Source organism: Vanacampus margaritifer, chromosome 16 (assembly GCF_051991255.1).
Source record: "Vanacampus margaritifer isolate UIUO_Vmar chromosome 16, RoL_Vmar_1.0, whole genome shotgun sequence".
Classification (NCBI taxonomy): Eukaryota; Metazoa; Chordata; class Actinopteri; order Syngnathiformes; family Syngnathidae; genus Vanacampus; species Vanacampus margaritifer.
This window is the reverse complement of record NC_135447.1, coordinates 5,685,479-5,706,942: the sequence shown is the minus strand read 5'-3', so window position 1 is coordinate 5,706,942 and position 21,464 is coordinate 5,685,479. Positions and strand designations below refer to the sequence as shown.

The following is a 21,464-nucleotide window of genomic DNA, read 5'->3' as shown; positions in this document are numbered from 1 at the left end:
CCATTACTCCCCGTGACCTCACTAATTACAGAATCAATGGTGCCGCCGGCAGGCAGCACGCACATCGATATCTGTTTTGATGACGGTACCCGCTCGGTGGTGAGTTTTCTGGTTTCGTCTCAGCAAGACAGGTCACACTTTGGGAAAGAGTGTCTGTCGCCACTGTAGCAGAATGAGGCTGTCGGTAAAGAAAAGTCTGTCTTTGTCTCGACACGCTGGGCGGGGAGACTCCCCAAGGGGAAGAGGGAACGCAACATGTGCGTTCGACCCCGTAACATGATTTCCCACAGGCAGACACACTTTCATACAAATGGCTTTCACCACAGTGGTTCCCCATGAGAGTTAATGGCACAGGGAGAAGGGGGACGTGTTAGAGTAAATTGAAGAAGCGACTCATGATGGTCGTCCGATGGATTCTGTTTCATCATGTGAAGTCCGGGTTTCCGGCCACCTCTCTCAACAAATGTCTCCATCTTTTCTGTTTTTACGCCACCCATCGCTCCATCACATCCTGCTCACGTGCGATTGATTGATTTTTATAAAATTGGGGCTCAGTCAAAAACCGGCCGTTACAGAAGCTTGTAGAGCTGCAGTGTAAATGAGGTTATTTGGACACTCTCAGTCCATAGATGCTAATGTTAGCGCTAAATGTTTGTTTCTAAGTGCCCTGAGATTGACTGTGAGCAGAGTAGAAGAAGAAGCGTGCAAAAAGGAAGTCACAATTGAATTGATTTAATGCAACTAACTTTTCACAGATTACGAAGCATATATTCCCGTCAGTGCTAATTTTTGTTAGCCATTCAATATAATGAACTCTCTTTCAGAGTTTGCATTTTTAGTGGCAATGAAAGCAACTCGTTTTGAGTGTTAAAAAGCACAACACTAGATGGTGTAATATTTGACCACTACACACTAGTGTATTGTTAAATCAACACCGACCAGTGTTAAATTTCAAACAATCAGAGTTGATTTAACTCCATTTCAGTGTAAAATTTAAAAAAAAAAATTAACTTTCAAAAGTGTAGTTTTAACTCTATTTACAGTAGTGTGGACCAATATAGACATTTTTTTAAGTGTAAATTTAAATCTGTATGTGTTTCTTTAACGCTGCCGATTTTGCTGTGATGTGGTTTTCCATAGCATTAAGCTGATGATGTACCTAAAATGTACAACACTAGATGCTGTCATATTTTAACTCTACACGCTAGTGTACTATTAAATCAACACCGACCAGTGTTGACTAGTATTACATTTCAAACAAATAGAGTTGTTTTAACTCCATCTGTTGAATTAACACCTCCAATTTTCCTGCTTTGGGCTTTCAAATAAAAACTAGCATTCATCTGGAGATGTACCTAAACTAGTACAGAAAAATGAAAACCACAGTTTGACTGAGCAGACAATCGTCTCACAAGGCAGCAACAACCTTTCTTCTGTTAACATTTCTTTTTCACAAGGTTGATAAGGCCAAGACAAAAGCAGCCAGATAAAGAAATCATAAGTGAAATTCATTAAATGACTCGGCGCTCTTTTCACAAGTTGTTCTGCTTCACTGAGTGGTGAAATGACATTCCAAGTGCCTGGTAGGGTTGGCGCACTGGAGGCGTTTCTCAAACACTACATGTCCATTACTGGCAATGCAAAACAATACTAATCATCTCTTTAATTCACTCTATTTCTCTTTTGTTTTGCCCAGAGTTCAAATAAAATGTGCTAGTCTCACGTGTCAAATAATTTTAATAAAAGCCAGTCAAGTCTGTTTATTTTCACATTTTTTGTCAAGCGAATCGATTGAAATTTTATTCATGTAGCACTTTTCATCCATTAAAGATGCAAGGTTGTGCATCTTTCCAATAAAAAGACAATTCCGTACATATCTTGATACGATTCTCTCTCGCTAAATATTTGTTTTAAGATGACGGGAACCACCCGAATAGCGAATGCCTCAGGCAACAGAAGCCCAGTAAGGAGAAGGAGCCAGATGGACAGTCATTAAACTCCTGCATGGCACGACATTGAGAAAACATACCGTTGGCTGGGAACGATTGGACTGAAAGACAGCACGGGGGTGCTAATCATGGCAGCTCCTGAACAAATACAAGATCAATAGAGGTCGGGTTCTACCACATCAGACAGGACCCCAAGGTTGAATAGAAACCATAAGCGCTCATCTCCAAACTTTGTTATGAGTCAAGGTCAGACCTTTTTGATAACTATTGAACACTAAAGTGTGTTTTATAAAGTATCGTGATTAATCGCATGACTTCAATAGTTAACTCACGATTAATCACACATTTTATATCTGTTCTAAATGTACGATAAAAACATTTATAGGTTTTCATACTTTTGTTAACAAAAGTGGAAAAAAATGTTTAACTAATAGAAATAGTTTAAATGATTTTTTTTATGTTTATAGCCGTCAATAGCAGTGATTGAATAAAAAAGAAAAGAAAACATTATTAAAAATTTGGGGCGTCAAGGTGATTAAAATTTGTAATCATAATTAATCGCATGACTTCACTCATTAACTCACAATTAATCACACATTTTATATCTGTTCTAAATGTACAATTTTTTTTATATAGGTTTTCATACTCTTGTTAATAAAAATGGTTTGTTTTTTTAAACTAATAGAAATACTTCAAATGACGTCTATAGCCGTCAATGGCAGTGAATGAGTTAAAAGCAAAAACTAATACTACAATTGATACTGTAAAAACTAAATAAAAATACGCTCAAGATCAAGCCAGACCTCAGGTGAGATTAGAACCCTGAACCTCAGAGGTACTGTGAGGTAAACATGCTAACATCACTGCTGCCCTATGAAATCAATACAAAACTATTTTATTCTCAGATTAGCGGCATGTTTTGATAGTGCTATCTCTTCGCGCGCTCACGTGATGATTATGATGGTGGCGTTTGTGTGCGTGCGTGCGTGTGTTACCTGCCACGAACTGGACGGAATCTCAGCAAATTTGCCCAGCCCTCCAAAGGTGTAGCAGCGATACATGCGGTCCAGAGACTCGGAGCAGTGCCAAAGCAAGCCGAAGCTCACCGATTCCTTGTGATGATAATGATGATGGTGATGATGATGATGATTGGTGGTCCTCAGCTGCTCCTTCACAATCCACGCAGGGGAAATGAAACTGAAACTGCACACGGCGACCAGGGCGGAGGAGAGGAGCACCCAGAAGCAGCCCACGCAGCTGAACATGATGGTGGCAACGTGGGGCGCGAAGCCCATATACACGCCAACTCCACACCCGGCTTCTTCTTCTTCTTCTTCTTCTTTCTTCTTCCGTCCCAGGAGGAGCACATTCATTTGGAGCTCACAGACGCAAAAGTCTACCCGTGCACTACATCTGCGAAACATCCACGGGAGTCCGCCGTGGAAGTCCCACACTGAGCGCGTGCGTCAACAGCTTCTCGAGTGGGGATGCGAACCCCCACCTCCCCCAAAATATGGTATCAGAACAAACAAAACAAGTCATGTACTTGTAGTGTTCAACTGAGGAGGAGACCCACGCCGCGCGCACAAAATGTTTGTCACACCCACAAGTGGGCGCGCAGCCGTGGTGCCTCCACGCAGGTAGAGGAGCGCTCAAGTTCCAGAGCCAACGACACCGCACGCAGTCCGCGGGTCTCTCCGCCTCCTGCGCGTCCCTGTCTGCTCCTCCCGCCCCGCGCGTAGACAACAGTGCACTTTGCGTTCATTTCAGACTACGCCCGGACCGCGTCACTGACACTTGGTTTCAAAACAGCGTACTTCCGGAAGATAGCTTTAAAATAAAAGCATAGCAGGAGCTAGTACAAATTTTTTACATTTATTTTGAATTCTCTCTCCCTCTCATACGGCTGATCCATTTTGAATGATTATTATTATTGTTGCAAATGTTAATAATGAAGATTGACAAATATTTTGGTCCTTTTTTAATTACTTGGGTCACAAACATTAAGTTTTACTTTGAAGGAAATCCTGTTTCTGGTATGACCTTACACTGCCTATTTAAACTTGACTGACAGCAGGTGTCTCCCACAAAAAAAAGCGTTCTCTAATTACTATTAATTATGTTACCCACTCGAGCAAAATAGCTCTCCGCCATAAAATATCATATGAACTGTACTGGGGGGAAGAGCTACCACGTGTTTGCTTTTCCGCAGCACTCATCTCGTTAGAAAAAGTATAGATTAATTGGTTGTTAGTGGTACGGTATAGCCAGAAAAATCATCAATGGATTTGCTTAGTGATTTATAAAGTGGTCAACACTGCCCCCGCCTGGACAACTGCTGAATAGCTATTTTCATGATTCATTTCTCACAACAGGAATGTGTAAACTATACTCACTGTATATACAGGAGATATTCATGATGGAATTTGTACATAAGTCCTAAGTAGTTATGACAGTACTAATATTTGTATGAAAACAATCTATGGCTTATATAAAACAATCAAAAGAAAAACAGTTCAGCACATTTTTCATTTGTGCAACATTATACGTCAGTAGTAATCTGTTATGAGGGGGAATCATAAAAACAAGCAAAGACAAAACCTTTGATCAAGTATGTATTTAAATCAAACACAATTTAAATAGATTTAGATTAGGTGCACATACATATCCAAAAACATTAGAGGTACATGGTACCAAAAACTCCTTCCTTTTTATCCACACCTCAGTAAGGCTAAAACAAAAACAAAAAAAACTGGTTAATTCATTGAGCACGTTTCCAGTTTTTTTTCTGAGATGCATACAAAAAAAAAAAAATAATAATAATAATAAACAGCGGCCACCATTTAAAAAAATTACTGACATTTATATTTATATATGGGATAAACCAGTCTACATTATACATATGTATAGCTATATATACCATTTATAACATGGAGTTTTCCATCACAAGTGGAGCATTTGAATTCATCACGGAGTTATTTTATTCTACGCTCTGAAAGGTGCCAAAAGGTCGGGTCTTCCTCTAGTTCATTGTCATTTGCAGATCCTCTCCCAAATGTCCATCTTACATCATTCACCATTGGACAGGCAGGCTAAAGGTGTAAAAGGGGGTAACACTCCAAAATCTTATTTGGCTATTTTTTTATTTTTTTTTAAGAAAAAATGTCTTCTAAAAACAAGGAATGGTCATAAAAAAAAAAAGGCATGGGGAGGTGTGTCGTGAGGAAACGAGCATAATTCAGTCTGTGCGACATCCTCCGGAGGTCCGAGATGAGACGACACGACGGGTCTGCAACAGTTTGGTCGTAGTCTTGACGGACATGCTTGGGGGGTGTCTTTTGTGCAAGGTTGCTTTTCAGAACCGGACTGAGTTTGAAAGAGTCGCCGTCATGTGATGATGCAACGGGCTTGGCTTCACTTCAACTGACCATTGCGCACTTTTATAGTGTTACGGAGTTGGAACAATGAGGTACGGTACTTTCCGTTTGTTGTCGGGTAAGCCATGTGTCTCGTCAGCCAGCGTTTTTGCAGGAGGCGGTCTTCTTAGGGTCATAACTGCATGGAGACAAAACAAATAACATACAAAGAAATAATTTCCTTAAGCAGCTATCATGGAACTTTATGAGAGATTTTTTTTATTATTTTTTTTATAACCCAAACCTTGGTGGACTTGACAGGACTGTCATGGTTTGACTGCACAACATCGTTGACGATCATTTTCGCAATCTGCCAGGCCATTTCCTCCTGAGCCTTCAATCAACATTTGAATAAGATGAACTTCTGTTCTATTCTCATTTAAATGCCTTGTGACAAATTTGACACGGAGTATGCTTTGTTGTGGTCTCACCTCATTTGAGTTGCCCTGCACCCATTTCTTCATGGCTTGTGAAAACATGAAGCCTAAAATAGGAACAAGAGGAGGAGTTAGACAAGAAGGTAACGTCGCCTGAGAGTGCATCGTACCTTTGGATTTCTTCACGTCTGGTTCCGGTTCTGCCTCCCTGATAAATTGGCCCAACTCATTCACCCTCCCGAATGTCATCTTTCTGAAGAGAAACAAAACAATAAAACACAATAAGAAGCGGTGCTAGCGAAAAGACGACTACATGTGTTGGATTTAAAGGACAGATCCAGTTATTGTGATTTTTTTTTTTTTAATAGAATAAACTACAAATTGACATTGCCATTTACAAATGACAATTTCTTCCTTTAACCTTTACATTTTGACAAAAAAATCAAGTTCAGGTGTCCATTAGAACGCTAAACCGAACTTTTCAGCATGCCACTGAACCGAAGCATACATCAACATTTTGGAATGACTTAAGTCTCCTAACCAAAAAGGCTCGACACAGTAATTTAAGAAATTATTACTTTTGGGGTGTCACTTCTAGAAAAAAAAAAATCAAATATTGATAGTTTTGAAATGATTCAAAGTGGTTTCAATTTTCATTCAAATATTTCTACTAGGGGTGTTAGAAAAAAATCGATCCGGCGATATATCGCAATTCTCGAATCAATTTGATATGCGGCCGAATCGATTTTTATATCATATGATTTTCAGATAAACGAATACATTTTCATACAAATCTTACAGTGTACATGTTTACTAATTAGTATTTTCTAAATTTGAGTTTAAAAAAAAAATCGCAATAATCACTTTATAGATTTGTATCGGGATTAATCGGTATCAAATTGAATCGTGACACGAATCGAAAGGTACTTGGCAATTCACGCCTCTCATTTCTACTCTACAGGTCAGGATCCACGTGACTTAATTAGTGAAATGGTGGCATTGCATGAGCTTATTGGAAATATGTCACAGCAAAATGAGATAAGCAATGTGTGTGTGCACTAATAATTACAGTATTCAAGCGACATTACTCACCCAGCATACGGCCTCTGGTACAAAGATTCCGGGTCAAGGCTGGCGACGTCCACCGTTATGGCCTCATCAAAGTTTTTCAAGATCTTTATCACTGCCTTTTTGGCACCGGACTGTCATAAAAAAAAATACCATGTTCAAAATATGTATCCAAGTAACATTGGGATTTATCTCTCCTGAAACGCTTATTGCTCTTTGGCATTAACCGTTTCTAAATGTCACGTAAGAGTGAATTGAGGACATGAGGGAGGGTCGGGGGTCACCTGCATCAGAGAGGCCTCGCTGGCGCTTGAACTGGAGCGCTCGTTGTCCGCCGGCCCGCCCTGACCCGGAGCGTTGACATTCACAAACTCGTCGGCCCGCACCGAATTGAGGAGGTCACTCAGATATTTGTAGTAAAGGTTGCTAGACAAAAAGCCTGGCATGTACACCTGAACACAAGAACAGTTTAAAAAAAACAAAACAATTTATGTCGTGCCTAGACGTTCCATAGATAGTGAAAGTATACAAGGAGCCATATTAACTCATTCACTCCCAGCCATTTTCACTGAAGCAACCCCCTTCACTCCCGGCTGTTTTACTGGATTTGGACTGATTTTGCAAGGCCCACAGAATATTGTGTTCTATTGCTATAAAAACATGGAACCTACCAAAAGAAAGATTAGAGTGTCTTCTTTTAATATGGGGGGGGAGTATATTTCTTTCCGTTTCTGTTTTTCAGCAATTAGCATTAGAATATAGCCAAGTTTCATCATTATTCACAAATCTATTTAGAAATGTGAGTAAAAGAGATTTTTTTTTTCAACATGGCCCTGCCACCTGCTGGCCGTTTGTGTAATAACTAGCATTTCTTCAGCCGTTCTTTGCAGATCAAATGCTCTAGCATAAAAAAGTAAAAAATAAAAATAAAAAATGGTATAAATGGCGTTTTTGGGAGCAAATGAGTTCATAACATAGCTAACTTGGCCTGCACCTTCTCCATGGTGGTCCAGGCTTGTCTAAGTGGAGTGGTAAAACATTCGGGAAGAGGCCCCCCCTCCCGGCAGATGTTCGACTCGATCTCCATGCGTACCGAGTCGCCAAATCCCAGCGGGTTCGTAGCTTGGAGTGAGAAATATCTAAGAAATGAACAAGACGATTTCTCATTTGAGTTGCGAAAAATAAAACAAGCCCATACGACTTTTAGTCTGGGTAAGTGAAATTGCTTTAATAGATCCGTTTTCATCATCAACCTAAATGTCTCCATAAAAATTGCAATAAAACGACACCCACTTGTCATAAAGGATCATGGCGTCATTTTGGGCCTCCTGGCCATCATACTGGCCTTTCTTAGCTGCCAGTTGGTTTTGGAAGTTGTCAGCCGCCAGCCAGAACTGCAGTACATTCATTGCTTCCTCCTTTTCCATGTACTGCAAAATTAAAGAGCGAGAGAGAGAGAGAAAGAGAGAATGGAGAGAGAGAGAGAGGAAGAGAGAGAGAGAGAAAGAGAGAATGGAGTGAGAGAGAGAGGAATAGAGAGAGAGAGGAAGAGAGAGAATGGAGAGAGAGAGAGAGAATGGAGTGAGAGAATGGAGTGAGAGAAAGAGCGTGAGAGAGAGAGAATGGAGTGAGAGAGAGGAAGAGAGAGAAAAAGAGAGAATGGAGTGAGAGAGAGAGAGGAAGAGCGAATGGAGTGAGAGAAAGAGGAAGAGAGAGAGAGAGAGCATGAGAGAGAGAGAATGGAGTGAGAGAGAGAGGAAGAGAGAGAGGAAGAGAGAGAAAAAGAGAATGGAGTGAGAGAGAGCATGAGAGAGAGAATGGAGTGAGAGAAAGAGGAAGAGAGAGAGAGAGAGAGCATGAGAGAGAGAGAATGGAGTGAGAGAGAGAGGAAGAGAGAGAGGAAGAGAGAGAAAAAGAGAATGGAGTGAGAGAGAGCGTGAGAGAGAGAATGGAGTGAGAGAAAGGAAGAGAGAGAAAGGAAGAGCGAATGGAGTGAGAGAAAGAGGAAGAGAGAGAGAGAGAGCATGAGAGAGAGAGAATGGAGTGAGAGAAAGAGGAAGAGAGAGAGAAAGAGAGCATGAGAGAGAGAGAGAGAATGGAGTGAGAGAAAGGAAGAGAGAGAGAGAAAGAGAGAGAAAGAGAGAATGGAGTGAGAGAGAGAGAGGAAGAGAGATAATGGAGAAAGAGAGGAAGAGAGAGAGAGTGTGAGAGAGAGAATGGAGTGAGAGAAAGAGGAAGAGAGATAGAGCGTGAGAGAGAGAATGAGTGAGAGAGAGAGGAAGAGAGAGAATGGAGAGAGAGAGGAAGAGAGAGAGAGAGAAAGAGAGAATGGAGTGAGAGAGAGAGGGGAAGAGAGAGAATGGAGAGAGAGAGCATGAGAGAGAATGGAGTGAGAGAAAGAGGAAGAGAGAGAGAGTGTGAGAGAGAGGAAGAGAGAGAGAGAAAGAGAGAATGGAGTGAGAGAGAGAGAGGAAGAGAGAGAATGGAGAGAGAGAGGAAGAGAGAGAGAGAGAAAGAGAGAATGGAGTGAGAGAGAGAGAGGGGAAGAGAGAATGGAGAGAGAGAGAGAGCATGAGAGAGAATGGAGTGAGAGAAAGAGGAAGAGAGAGAGTGTGAGAGAGAGGAAGAGAGAGAGAGAAAGAGAGAATGGAGTGAGAGAGAGAGAGGAAGAGAGAGAATGGAGAGAGAGAGAGGAAGAGAGAGAGATCGTGAGAGAGAGAATGGAGTGAGAGAAAGAGGAAGAGAGAGAGAGAGCATGAGAGAGAGAGAATGGAGTGAGAGAGAGAGAGAATGGAAAGAGAGAGAGAGAGAGAGGAAGAGAGAGAGGAAGAGAGAGAATGGAGAGAGAGAGAGAGATCAGAATTGTTACCAGGCTTGCTGATAAGCTGATCATTAGATTCAGGTGTGCTGCAGGAGGGAAACATGAAAAAATGGCTGGATAGGGGCGCTCGAGGACCGGACTCGAGCACCCCTGACGATGATGTGGTCTACATACAGCATTTAAGTGAGTTACACTTTACAGACTGGATCAGCACTCTGATGGTCCGTCAGTATGTTTTGTTACGCAAAAAAAAAAAAGAAAAGTGAACCAGGAAGTGATGCAATGCATTGCGCAAGACAGGATCTGTTATCACAAAGATGAAGTCAGTGAAACAAGAAATTCAGAGAGTTTTGTAGTTTAGTCTATTTGTGTTCTCTCTCTTATTTATTTTTTTTTTTTACAACAATGACCAGTATTGCTAAAGCTGACCTGATTTCTCCAGTACAGAATTATACACACAAATCAAAACGGATTAGCATTGTTTGCGCACCTTTAAATCTCAGAATATCACTACGACCATGAAATTTATATAAAATATTTTGAACTCCTTATTTCAGTTGTTTAGAGTTGTACTGATTAACAAAACTCCGAGAACTTCAATTCTGACTGTGAGTGCATAAATGTACATTCCTGCTTTCATAAGGCTAAAAGAAAAACAGAGGCACTGATTGTGAAAAGCAAAAGGACCATGTTATGGTCGGCCGACTCCCGCATTGCGTCACTCCTTTTGGGGCCGACTCACCTCCGAGAAGTAGAAGAGCGCCGACTCGCAGAACAAGATGTCGGCCAGGAACACCGAGCCACTCGTTAACACTTCGATCTGGTATTTACAGAAATGATGACTCCGCAGGAATTCAATCAAGTATCTAGGGACGCATTTAGAGAAATTGGTTCAACTGTAATCCCGCACGCCAAACTGCAACCAAGGTCGTGTGACGATGAACTCCAGCAGAAACTTACTGTTGCTCTAAGACGGCGAAGACCACCGACTGTGCGATGACGAAGCAATTTGGGTCCACCATGCCATCTTCACCGCAAATCTTAGCTAAACATACAAAGGACAGCAGCAGACTCGTGTTCATTCCGTCAACGGAAACTAAACTAAACTGATTCACTGGACTCGACTAACACCCTCATTAACTCCTTCGCTGCCATTGACGACTATAGACGTCAAAAAATTCATGTGAACTATTTCTACTAGTTTAACTTTTTTTTTCCATTTCATAATTTTTTTTTTTATGAAAACCTCGATTTTTTTTATTGTACATTTTTAACAGATATAAAATTATCATGTGATTAATTACGATTAAACGCCCCTTATTTTTAATATTTTTTATTTATTTATTTTAATTAGGCCTCAAATGTTTTAATTGTAATTAATCACATGACTTCACTTTTTAATCACAAATTTGATATCTGTTCAAAATTTAAAAATGTTAAACTAATAGAAATAGCTCAAATGAAATTTTGACGTCTATGGTCGTCAATGGCAGTGAATGAGTTAATAAACAATAACTGGGACTAAATTAGTATTCATTTTCATCAACTAATGAAGACAAGATGAAAATGTACTTCACTTAATAAAAAATGGACTAAAATCTATGGACATTTTAGTTCAGGAACAAAAAGGAGACGAAAATGATATGATTTTGTAAAATCTTGTCTCTGCTAATCTGTCACTGATATTGTCGTGACACATCCACTTTCAAATCTGCAGATAGTGTGCAAAAAATAATAATAATAACATAAATTGTAGTTATAATGTAATATTAATCCAATGCATATAACGTTCCAACAATAATGTTTACCCAACCGCTAACTAATGCTGGCTAACTTACTAGCTAATAGCACGGCGCCATAGTAGCCCACCTTGTTGTTGTGTGTGAAGTTGTTCATCAAAAAGATGAGAAAAAAATGTTATGTCAAATAGTTTTAGATCTGAAATGTTCAACATAATCTTTTGATCAAAAATATATACCAGGGTAAAATGATTGTCCTGACTAAAACATTGACACTTTTGTTGACTAAAACTAGATGAATAAAATCCTGTTTTCTTGGACTAAGTAAAAAAAAATGGGATGAGGTTGACTAACTATGATAAAAACCAACAAGCGTGATTGAAAACGGACTAAAACTGAGACTAAATTTAAAAACGGCGGATAAAAATGAACACTACAGCAGACTCAGAGTCATAAGTTATCTTTACTAACTCAGAAGAACGAAGTCCATCTTACCAACTATATCATTTCGGGTCTGTTCTGTGATCGGGATGGGCCTCGCAGCATCCGGAGAAACGTACTTGGTGAAGATTGTAACAGCATCTTTTTCAATACCTAAAACAAGACTTGGATTAGTTTGGATTTTTTTTTGGGGGGGGGGGGGGGGGGGGTATCCATATGAAGTCAACAAAAATCTTACAAGCAGGAAGCACTAGAGCAAATATTAATCTGATTAACGGCTTGAGCAGGCAGCCGGAAGGAAAGCGCCACGCAGGATCTAGCGGCTCACCAAATCTCAAAGATGGACGAACAGGAATGCAATCAGGAGCTAAGCTGCCTTACTTCTCATGAGTTTGTCCGACAGATCTTGCAGGCTGATGTTCGACTGCGCTTTGGAAGGGGTCCCGGTCCTGGATGAAGGCTGCCTGCTGGGACTCTCGGCCGTGCCGGGTGGGTCCTGCTGCGCCGTGACTCCGGTGCTGTTCCGGTCCAGGATGTGGGAATTATGCTGGGGGAGCTCCGGCACCTCGGAGCCGGAGACGGGTTCAGCCAAGGAGCTGTGTTTGACAGAGTTGAGGTTGTGCGCTCGGACCCGCGACCAGCTGGCGGAGCGGAAACTCTCGGCCTCCAGCCAGAAGCCGACCAGGTGGTCCGCACCCTGACGCTCCATGAAACGCATGTAATGGGGGATGGCCACATTGTCCCGGAGCACTTGGTCCACTGTTTTGGACAGCCGAGAGCGGGTTTCCTGGGGCTGATAGTTCACACTGGAATGACCTGCAACACACAGCAAATGGACTGTAAATGAGTGGAAAGGCACAGATTTAGAGTAGAGACAATTTTTAAAACGCATAATTTGACAGCAAGTAATTGCAAACACTAGTATAAGCAACAGGGATGGGCGAGTGCCGATATTAGGTATTGAAAGAGGATTTTTTTTTCTCCCCAGAAAAAAAAAAAAAAGGTATTGAAAGAGGATTAAAATTATTTGTCCTCTTTGCGTGTTCCAAAACTTGAAGACAGATTTAATGCAAGAAAAAACACCTTTGCAAAAATGATTTTATCTAACAGAGATCTCTGGACACTCAAACAGCCTCTAAATTCATCACTTAAAACAGGTGGGATTCAGAGCGTCGAAATGTGTCTCTTCCGCGTGTAAAATGGCTTCTCATAGTTAAAACCGACCGCCTCTCTTTCATTTGTAGACAAAACATACTCTCTGGGTACTTTTCCATGAGCGATGGCGAAAACAGAGTCAGGAGTGCGTGTTCGAAACAGATTCTGTTCTCAAGGACCAAATGTGTTTTCGCACAAAGCGCTGAGAAGGAACTTTTTTAGACTAAATAGTATGTCCCAGTTTAAGGTCAGATTATACAGAAATCAACACCATCTGCTCTGCACAGGACACAAAACATTTCGGCAAGGTTAATATAAAGAATTAAAATGTTAATAATGTGTAACAATGGTTAATATATGAAATGAAGAATTAAAAATGTTATAATATCTATCAGTATCCGTATCAGGCCTATAATTTTTCAGCGCCAATAAATCAATTATTAGTAATCAGGGAGGCCGATAACCGGTATTTGGAGCCAGTATTCTTTTTCACTGAAAGGGAAAATGTTGGAGCAAAAAACAAAACAAAAAACTTACAATTTAAGATTTGCATTTTTTTTTTTTTTTTAATTAGACATCTTTTTTTTTTTTCTAAAAAAGTTCAGGGTCCTCCTAGGGTCGTCATCAAGTTTTAAAAAGTTAGGTGAAAACTTTTCTATAGTAAATAAATTTTCCAAAATTTAAACATATCTGATTTGTCAAGCTTGACTTATCTTAGTTTTAATTTAAAACAAAAACGGAAGCTGCAGAGAATTTCCGGGGTAAAAGCATCTCTTGTAAGGTTAACTGAAAATATAAATAAGTACTTCCATGAAGTTAATACACTTTTAAATCGATCTGTTAGCAGCCATATGGTTTTGCGGAACATCGATGCCGATAATCGGCCCGGTCGATAATCGGCCCGGTCGATAATCGGTCTAACCCTTGTATCAAACATCCCTAGTCAAAAAAAAAAAAAAATCACATGATGACTCATATTATATAAATTCACTAGACATACAGGGAAAAATACATATTGTTTTTTTTCTATTTTTGCTAATTATAGCTTGCAGCTAAAACTCAAACATAAATAAGGAACAATCACAAATAATTTAAATATGCAAATGAGTTAACAATTAGTTTTAGCATTTTTTTATTAATCTCATCAATATACAAGTTTAACTTTTTCAAATTGAAATACTGAAATAAACGACCTTTTGCACAATATTCCCATCTATGGAGGTGCACTTGTATTTGATTTGTTAAGAAATTACTTTTTATTTCAAATGATTTTGTCTGTAAAAAAAAAAAAGAAAAAGAAAAGACAAACAGGCATGTTTTGGACTGATTGGTAGAATTATACGTTTGAAAGGCAACACAAGAATAAATAGTCACATGATTACTACTTTCGGTTTTGATGGGAAGTAGTTCAATATTGTATGCAGGCGATCAAACATTTGACGCTCTGGCTTGTATTTAGGCAGTGGTTAGAAAAGGAACTAATCTACTTAAAAGCACATTTTTACAGCTTTTGGCGGCGGGAGAGGCGGAATTTTAAATATAAAAACATTCAAATGTGTTTGGCTTTTGAATGTTTTGCTACCATGTCATACTTAGCAGCAAACTATGCTTATGCTGTGAATGACGGGAGATTGCTTGAATGCCATCTGGCATTCTAAAAGGGTAAAATCACAGGAATGTGCCCGAGGACTGCAAAGCAAATTCAAGGCCACGTTCAATGAAAACAGTTATTAGTCATTCCGGCTCTTTTGGGACATCCCATCATGTGAAAACAACAGACAAAAAAAAAAATCCTGCTTTAAGTGGATGGCTCACCAAAACACGCGGAAAATATCACATTTTCACTTCAACGCTGCAAACGACCAATGTTATTATAAGTTATTTTTCTTGCAGCCTTTTTTGTTGCCTGGGCAGCGGTACAGGTTTTTCCACCTCTGTCAAAACAGATTCATCTTGACATGGCAGGGTTTTGCTATTGCCATGGTAACCAATGACCCTATTCCCTTTATTTAAAGATGATCTCTTTGACTGCCAAAAACGTTAAATAACGTTTAGTAAAATCCTATGGAGGAGTGCCAAAGACGTTAAAAGATGTTTTTTTCAAAACAGAGGTGGAACTAACCATTTTCTATTGTTGATTACTGAAGAACGGAATAAGGTAGAAACAAACAGTTTTTTTTCTGATGAAAGATGACCCAAAATAGATTAGCCTATATTTCAATTTTGAACTTTGTTTTGAAAGATTTTAATTAAGCTTCCTGTAGCCGCTGGATGCACTCAAAAGTGCAATATCTCTTTTCCCTTCTCACCCATGTGTCTGAAAAGTAAAATAAGCAAATTCAGCTATTTTATTCATTTTAATGATGAACCCATTGGCATTATTGGATTAAAAAAACAATCATTGTAAAGCATGGAATAGAACTATCACAAAATCAGAACATTCTGACATTTTCCCTGTAGATGTTTTCCTGACCTTCCCTCAATTAATTTGATCGTCTCTCGTTTTAACTATTTCTATTAGTTTAACATTTTTTCTACTTTTGTTAACAAGAGTATGAAAACCTATAATTTTTTTAATTGACTGCCAAAAACGTTAAATAACGTTTAGTAAAATCCTATGGAGGAGTGCCAAAGACGTTAAAATACGTTTTTCTTCAAAACAGAGGGGAAACTAACCATTTTCTATTGTTGATTACTGAAAAACGGATTTTCTGATGAAAGATGAGAGTCCAGTCTTTCATTTGGTAGTATGTGTGTTTCCATAGTCCAAAGACATAATTTTCTGTGGACCTTGAAAGATCAGTCAAAAATGCTTAAATCGGCTGGCACCCAACGGCATCCCTTTTCTGAAAACGTCTGGCAGTCAAAGAGATTTATTAATCGATAAGCGCGACAAACGGTGTAAGAATTCAGGGTCCGTACCGAGATCGCCAAAGTGTGCGGCTTCCATGTGGCTGGGCTGCTTCTTGAGGATGGCCGTGCGACCTCGGGCGAAAGAGTCCATGTTGGCAGAGATGGCGTTGATGGCCACGTGGCTGGGCCCCGCAACTTCCTGGATGGCATGGTTCTTCAATGCTAGCGATGGTGAGTGAGGGCTGATGAGGCCTGTGAACGGAGGGGGGTTTGCGGAACATTGAAGAGGAGAATAAGGGAAAGGTTGGAAGGGCAGTTCGTTCTTAAGATGACGTGGAAAAGTATTTACGGGATGTTTTTTTTAGATGGTAAAAAATGTATAGAATAATAATGCTAATATTTAAAAAATGCTGTGTCTAGAGATAGACCGATATGTTATTTTTTTTAATTTGTAGTCAAGGAGGCTGATAACCGATATTTGAAGCTGATATTCATTTTAAGTAAAAAAAAAAAGGGGGGGTATTGGCGTCAAATAAAAAAAAAAATACAAATGCCAATCTTGACTTTGTTGACTGTTATTGAACATTAAGCTTTTCAAAATGCAGATTTTTCTTTTTTTTAATCTTAGACAATATATTTTAATTTAAATTTCTAAAAAATATTAATGTAGCTCCCAAGGGTATCAGTACGTTTTAAATTAATAAATGGAAACTTAAAGAAGTAAATACCATAGCATTGTTTTTTCCTAAATTAAAAAAAAAAAACTGAATTCTTAAACTATCACATTTCCTTGTCTTAATGTCACACCAAAACAAAACGTTCGGAAGGTTCCCAGGGTCAGCAGCATATTCTATAAAGTTAACTGAAAATGTAAATAAATAGTTCCCTTTTATCGGCCATCAGATTTGGGAAAAAAAAGGTCGATATACCGATATTCATCAAAATGCCCAATATCGGCGGTCTATCCCTAGCAGTGTCCCTCCATCGTTTACACTCACTGAATAATGACGAACTCACCTCTGTTGGCTTTTGTGTCGGTCACTCTCTCAGGTTCTTTGCTTTTGGCTGCAGGCAGACAGACAAATAAGGACATTTAAATGGTGTCTTCAGAAAGAATAACAAAGAGGTCACTTGCTCCAAGTTACAACAGGAAAGTGAAATATGGTGAGGAACGCAAAGCAAATAATTGACTGTGGGGCAATGGAAACTGGTCAACTGTAGGTGAATGTGAAAGACCTCACAGTCCTGCTCACTCGGGCCTCTCACACATCAACACTGAGAGGCGTTAGAAAGAGTGCACCATGGCAGGCTTGGAAGGTAAGGCAAGACATGCTAGTCAACTTTTTTTCCCCCCCTTCTTTGTTGCCATCCGCCAAAGCCTATTTTTCCAGAAAATTAGGCTTGAGCTCCAAATAATCCAACTTTACATGATTTTGCCTTTGGAGGTTGAAGAAAAGAACAAGTGTTCTGTACATAATATCTAGTTTGCAACCAATGCAATTGCCGTAGCACACAATAAGTTCAAAACATTTAAACAACATCGTCAAGAAAACACCCACTTCCTAAAAGCCACTGCAGTCACTACATAACAGAGAGATCTTTTCTTCTCGTTTCCTCCTATGGTAGAACTGCTAAGTCAGCTGCTTTTCATCCCTGTAGCCAATGGAGAAAATATGTTTGCTCTCGACATTGTACAGTGATTTCCTGAATAAACACAAGATTACTACAGTTTTTGGACGTTGCGGTCTTATCACCCCCCATCCACCCCTCAGTCCTAGTACAGTTATTTACTTATTTCACGGTTTTTAATTTGTCTTCACAACACTGTAAAAAATGTTTTGGGGTGTTGGGGGGGTAACTGTACCTGTAGTTAATGTGACACAATGGGGGGAAAAAACGCCAAAGCTTACCTATGGGTATGGATAAATACGCAGGTGTTGCTTAAGTAGAATATTAACCATGTTATGGTTTATCCCCTATATTTTATTTCCTGGTGGCCCTGTACAGTAGCTGCATTAGATCAGGCAGCGATGACGATGATGGGGAGGCTACTCGGAAGCTAAACGCTACGACGTGAGCCGCACTGCAGGCATTCGCCGAACCAACAGCCTATTAACTTAGACAAAATAACAGTCACATTTAAATGAACGTAAGATTTAAGTTAGTGGATCGTTTTCTCTCCCGCTGTCTTTTCCAAGTAGCTCTCTACAGTTGACGTTGTAGTCGAGAGCTTCCTCACCTTTCCGCTTGAAAAACGACATGACGGTTTCACTCAGAACGTTTCCTCAGCTCACTGACACCATCCCGTGGGTTGACAGGTCCCTTCATTCAAATAGATCCGCGCTGTACACCCAACACATGGAAAAGGTGTGCGAGTGTACACCCGGTGAACGCTGTCAAATCCCAATTTTCGCCAAAGCCACTGCGAGATCGGCAGCCATGTTGTCAATAAACCTCCAACTTCCGGGCTTCTGGTACACGAGCATTGTGGGAAATGTAGTTAGAAAATGATAATGCTTGTGTCTCTTCACTGCACGAGTGTACAGTAATTCAAGACAAAACGTAAATAATGTATTTTAGAATTTGCCTATAAATCCATCCATCTATTTACCGAACTACAGTACACATTACAATAAAAACACAACATACACGAATAACATTACACACTAAGTCCGAGGCTACACTAGACTGGATTTTGTGCTGTTGTTGGCCACTAGAGGTCTCTATAGACCATCAGAACGCATCGATGCATTTCAGTGCCTTCTTAATTGTCTTAAGCCACTTTTAAGAAAGTAGCAATAATACCCATTTATGTTGGTAGTGTTTTCATGTATTATTTTTTTAATGGGTTTTCTGTAGCAAAAACGATGCCTTGGTTCTCTTATGGTTGTTTTGTATACGCTGTGTGATATTTGTTGAAGTATGCATTTCCTCATTGTTCATCCATCTGTCATCTCATTCATCCTCATTTGTAAACTGTCATCTGATACCTTGTCTGAATAAAGAAACTCAAGTGAACACCAAGAACCAGCCTATTGTATTCTCAACATACATTCCAACCAATTTCAAAGTCTACATTTTTGAAACAATATTCTTTGTTAGCCCTATATGCCAAACGTTACTGTTAACCTTTACCATCACTGTTGCTTTTATTTTATTTAAAAAAAAAAGGTTTAAAAAGAACTTCTGTCATCAAAATAATAGATTAATACAATTAAAAACTAAAATTAATCTGAGCTATAATAAACATTTAAGAATAAATACATTATAAAAAAATGGAATACTGTACAGTACAACTAATAATCAACACTGTCACATATACACAAAGTAAAAAACAAAACAAAAAACATTTTACCGGATCACCAGTATTTTGTGACGCGGTGGTGATTATCATAATAGGATAAAACAAATAAGTGATCAATAACTAAAATGTGAAATTTCTGGAGAAGCTTAAGCGCTAAGTTGAATAAATAAAAAGAAAAAATATGAAAACGTGGAATGATTTTGAAAATATCGTAATGATGTGAAATGACATTTAATTATACTGAATGACATGGAATTATATTGAACAATTTCAAATGACGTGGAATTGTTTTTGAATGGTCTGAACTCTTTAAGGTTAGAAGAATATATTGTGGAAAGCAAGTAGTCATGTACAGTAGTTTTCTTTGATCCTTAACCTCACCTATGTGTGGTGAATAGCTACGGTGTAGCCCGCCTCTCAACCAGGACTCGTCACAAATTAGTGACAGGATGTCCTGTTAATTTTTTTCCCTGTTTGTAATGCATGGCTTCATTTGTAAATAATTGGAAATCAGCACAAAGTGAGTTGGTTTGTCTTTTATTTCACTATAAAAAGGGGAGAACGTTCACATTTACATTTAGCCTCAAAATTACAGTACAGCATACTTAAATTATTTGCAAAGGAAGTAAAATGCATTTTCATTTTTTTGATCTTCTATGAAAAATACCAAATAATAATACTCAAGTTTTTGCAGCATTTTTTTTCCCAATATGTTGCAGACCTGACAGCAGAAAGGTTGGCTTTGTATACAGAGCAGAAAAGGGCCTTTTGCTCACACAACCTCTCTTTGCGTTACTTAGCCTGATCTCAATTATGAGTTGAACATGCAATGACGGCAACTACACAAATCTTCCTATAGAGTATACCGATGCAGTGAGACGCTTGGAATAGGCTTGCAATGTAACACTAAGAAAAAGAAAAGGCGACAATGTCTTATTTGTTGTGTTTTTACCCCCTATTGAGTCCCAACTAAACTTACTTTTTTTTGTTTCTGTTTTTATTTTTTTATTTTTTTTACAACGTGCTGGGTAACAAAACAGCTTCTGCGGTGAACATTTCAGAACAATTTACCAACCATGAATATGGCGAGTGAGAAAATCGGGACTAAAAAATAACATCACTACCTGAATAGACTTCAAAAACAAACTCCTTAGAGCATCTCTCTAATTGCACAGAACTGTACAGGCACAGATATATATAGATATTTAAAATAAATACGGCTAATCTGGCCAAGAATCAATGGGGAGGGAATGTCTGTTTAAGAAAGAGACACTCTTTGCCAGCCGTTCGTTCCTTTCACTCACACGCACACACACACACACACACACCTCCTCCACATGCGCAAAGCCAGAGAGACAGAAAAAGGAAACAACAGAATTATTATAAAACATAAATGCAGTTGTTGTGGAATGCCTCTGAACAGGGGACAAAGCTCAACGTGGCGTCCCCGGGCTTGATCCTGTGCCACGGCGCCAGGCTGTGGCCTCCGAAATCCCTCCCTCGTATTACAATTTTAAATCAAGGAAAGGAGGGGGGGGGGGGTGCTGTACAGTCAAGAGAAAAAAAGAGAGGAGAGGCGAGGTAGCAGGACCGAGGATCGTACGCAGTCTCTCACTCTCCGGGTGTCGCTTGCCCCGACGGAGGCGAGATGGGCCTTAAACGTCGGTGGAGAAGTAGAGCGTGTTCCGCTTGAGCTCGGCAAAAGAGATGGGAGGATGCTGCAGGTAGTAGAGCAACACTTGCACCTGCAGACACAAACGGGTCACACATTTGACACTGTTGGACATCAAGCAAAGCATTTTACACATTTAGCAGCAATGTTATTTTCGTCTTGAGGAGTCACCGATACCTAACATTTCCCTTCAACAAAAACAATGACATATTTTAAACAAAGACATATTTGACATATTCCATGCAAACAAAAGTTTTAGCCACATTTGAGTCAATTCCATATTTGATAGTTTTAATCAACAAAAACTCAAAAAGGTTTGAGTCTAATTTTAATAATAAATAAATAGTTTTAAATACATAAATAAATACATAAATAAATAGTTTTAAATACATAAATAAATACATAAACAAATACATAAATAAGTCTTACAAGATTCACATCATCATGTTTTAAGTTCAACATAGAATTTTGACATCAGGGACAGCAGTGCCATCTCGTGGTCAACCAATAGAATGCAACCATTTTGAAGCACGCAAGCTACACTACTTCCCGAACTCCATACCACTCCCTTCGTTTCCTGTCGTTCACGATTGGACAAACTGATCAATCCAGGTGTGTCTGGCGATTGTCGTTGTGGTTACTGAGGTCAGGCACACCTGGATTAAATCA

General features: G+C 39.3%; 3 protein-coding genes across 12 annotated transcripts in view; all 3 read right to left on the bottom strand.

Annotated features, from left to right (window-relative positions):
* The window catches only part of lhfpl7 (LHFPL tetraspan subfamily member 7), a 64,465-nt gene extending 60,763 nt beyond the window's left edge, over nt 1-3,702 (bottom strand). Inside the window, exon 1 of the mRNA XM_077546755.1 lies at nt 2,945-3,702. Coding sequence (XP_077402881.1) covers nt 2,945-3,373 — 429 coding nt within the window. The 5' untranslated portion in view covers nt 3,374-3,702. The remainder of the gene's footprint in view (nt 1-2,944) is intronic.
* Nucleotides 3,703-4,551: 849 nt separating this feature from the next.
* akap10 (A kinase (PRKA) anchor protein 10) lies at nt 4,552-18,279 on the bottom strand. The gene is made up of 15 exons (XM_077546751.1): nt 18,059-18,279; nt 16,837-16,884; nt 15,889-16,071; nt 12,193-12,627; nt 11,866-11,964; nt 10,592-10,676; nt 10,374-10,497; nt 8,104-8,240; nt 7,805-7,949; nt 7,095-7,262; nt 6,835-6,944; nt 5,913-5,995; nt 5,797-5,849; nt 5,610-5,699; nt 4,552-5,504 (listed from the first exon to the last, which is right to left on the bottom strand). Exons 1-15 carry the CDS (start codon nt 18,078-18,080, stop codon nt 5,499-5,501), a joined length of 1,788 nt encoding a protein of 595 aa, XP_077402877.1. The 5' UTR covers nt 18,081-18,279; the 3' UTR covers nt 4,552-5,498.
* A 1,365-nt stretch (nt 18,280-19,644) lies between these two features.
* abr (ABR activator of RhoGEF and GTPase) overlaps nt 19,645-21,464 on the bottom strand; it is a 93,409-nt gene continuing 91,589 nt past the window's right edge. For all 10 annotated transcript variants that reach the window (XM_077546149.1, XM_077546150.1, XM_077546155.1 and 7 more), the window contains one exon: nt 19,645-20,868. In XM_077546149.1, coding sequence (XP_077402275.1) covers nt 20,779-20,868 — 90 coding nt within the window. In that variant the 3' untranslated portion in view covers nt 19,645-20,778. The remainder of the gene's footprint in view (nt 20,869-21,464) is intronic.

Excerpts from the sequence above, each read along its gene's own strand:
- akap10 (XM_077546751.1), bottom strand. The coding sequence starts at position 18,080 with ATGTCGTTTTTCAAGCGGAAAG. Across the intron at positions 16,885-18,058 it reads GTCGTTTTTCAAGCGGAAAG|CCAAAAGCAAAGAACCTGAG; the intron begins GTGAGGAAGCTC and ends GTCTGCCTGCAG. Across the intron at positions 10,498-10,591 it reads TTCGCCGTCTTAGAGCAACA|ATACTTGATTGAATTCCTGC; the intron begins GTAAGTTTCTGC and ends ATGCGTCCCTAG.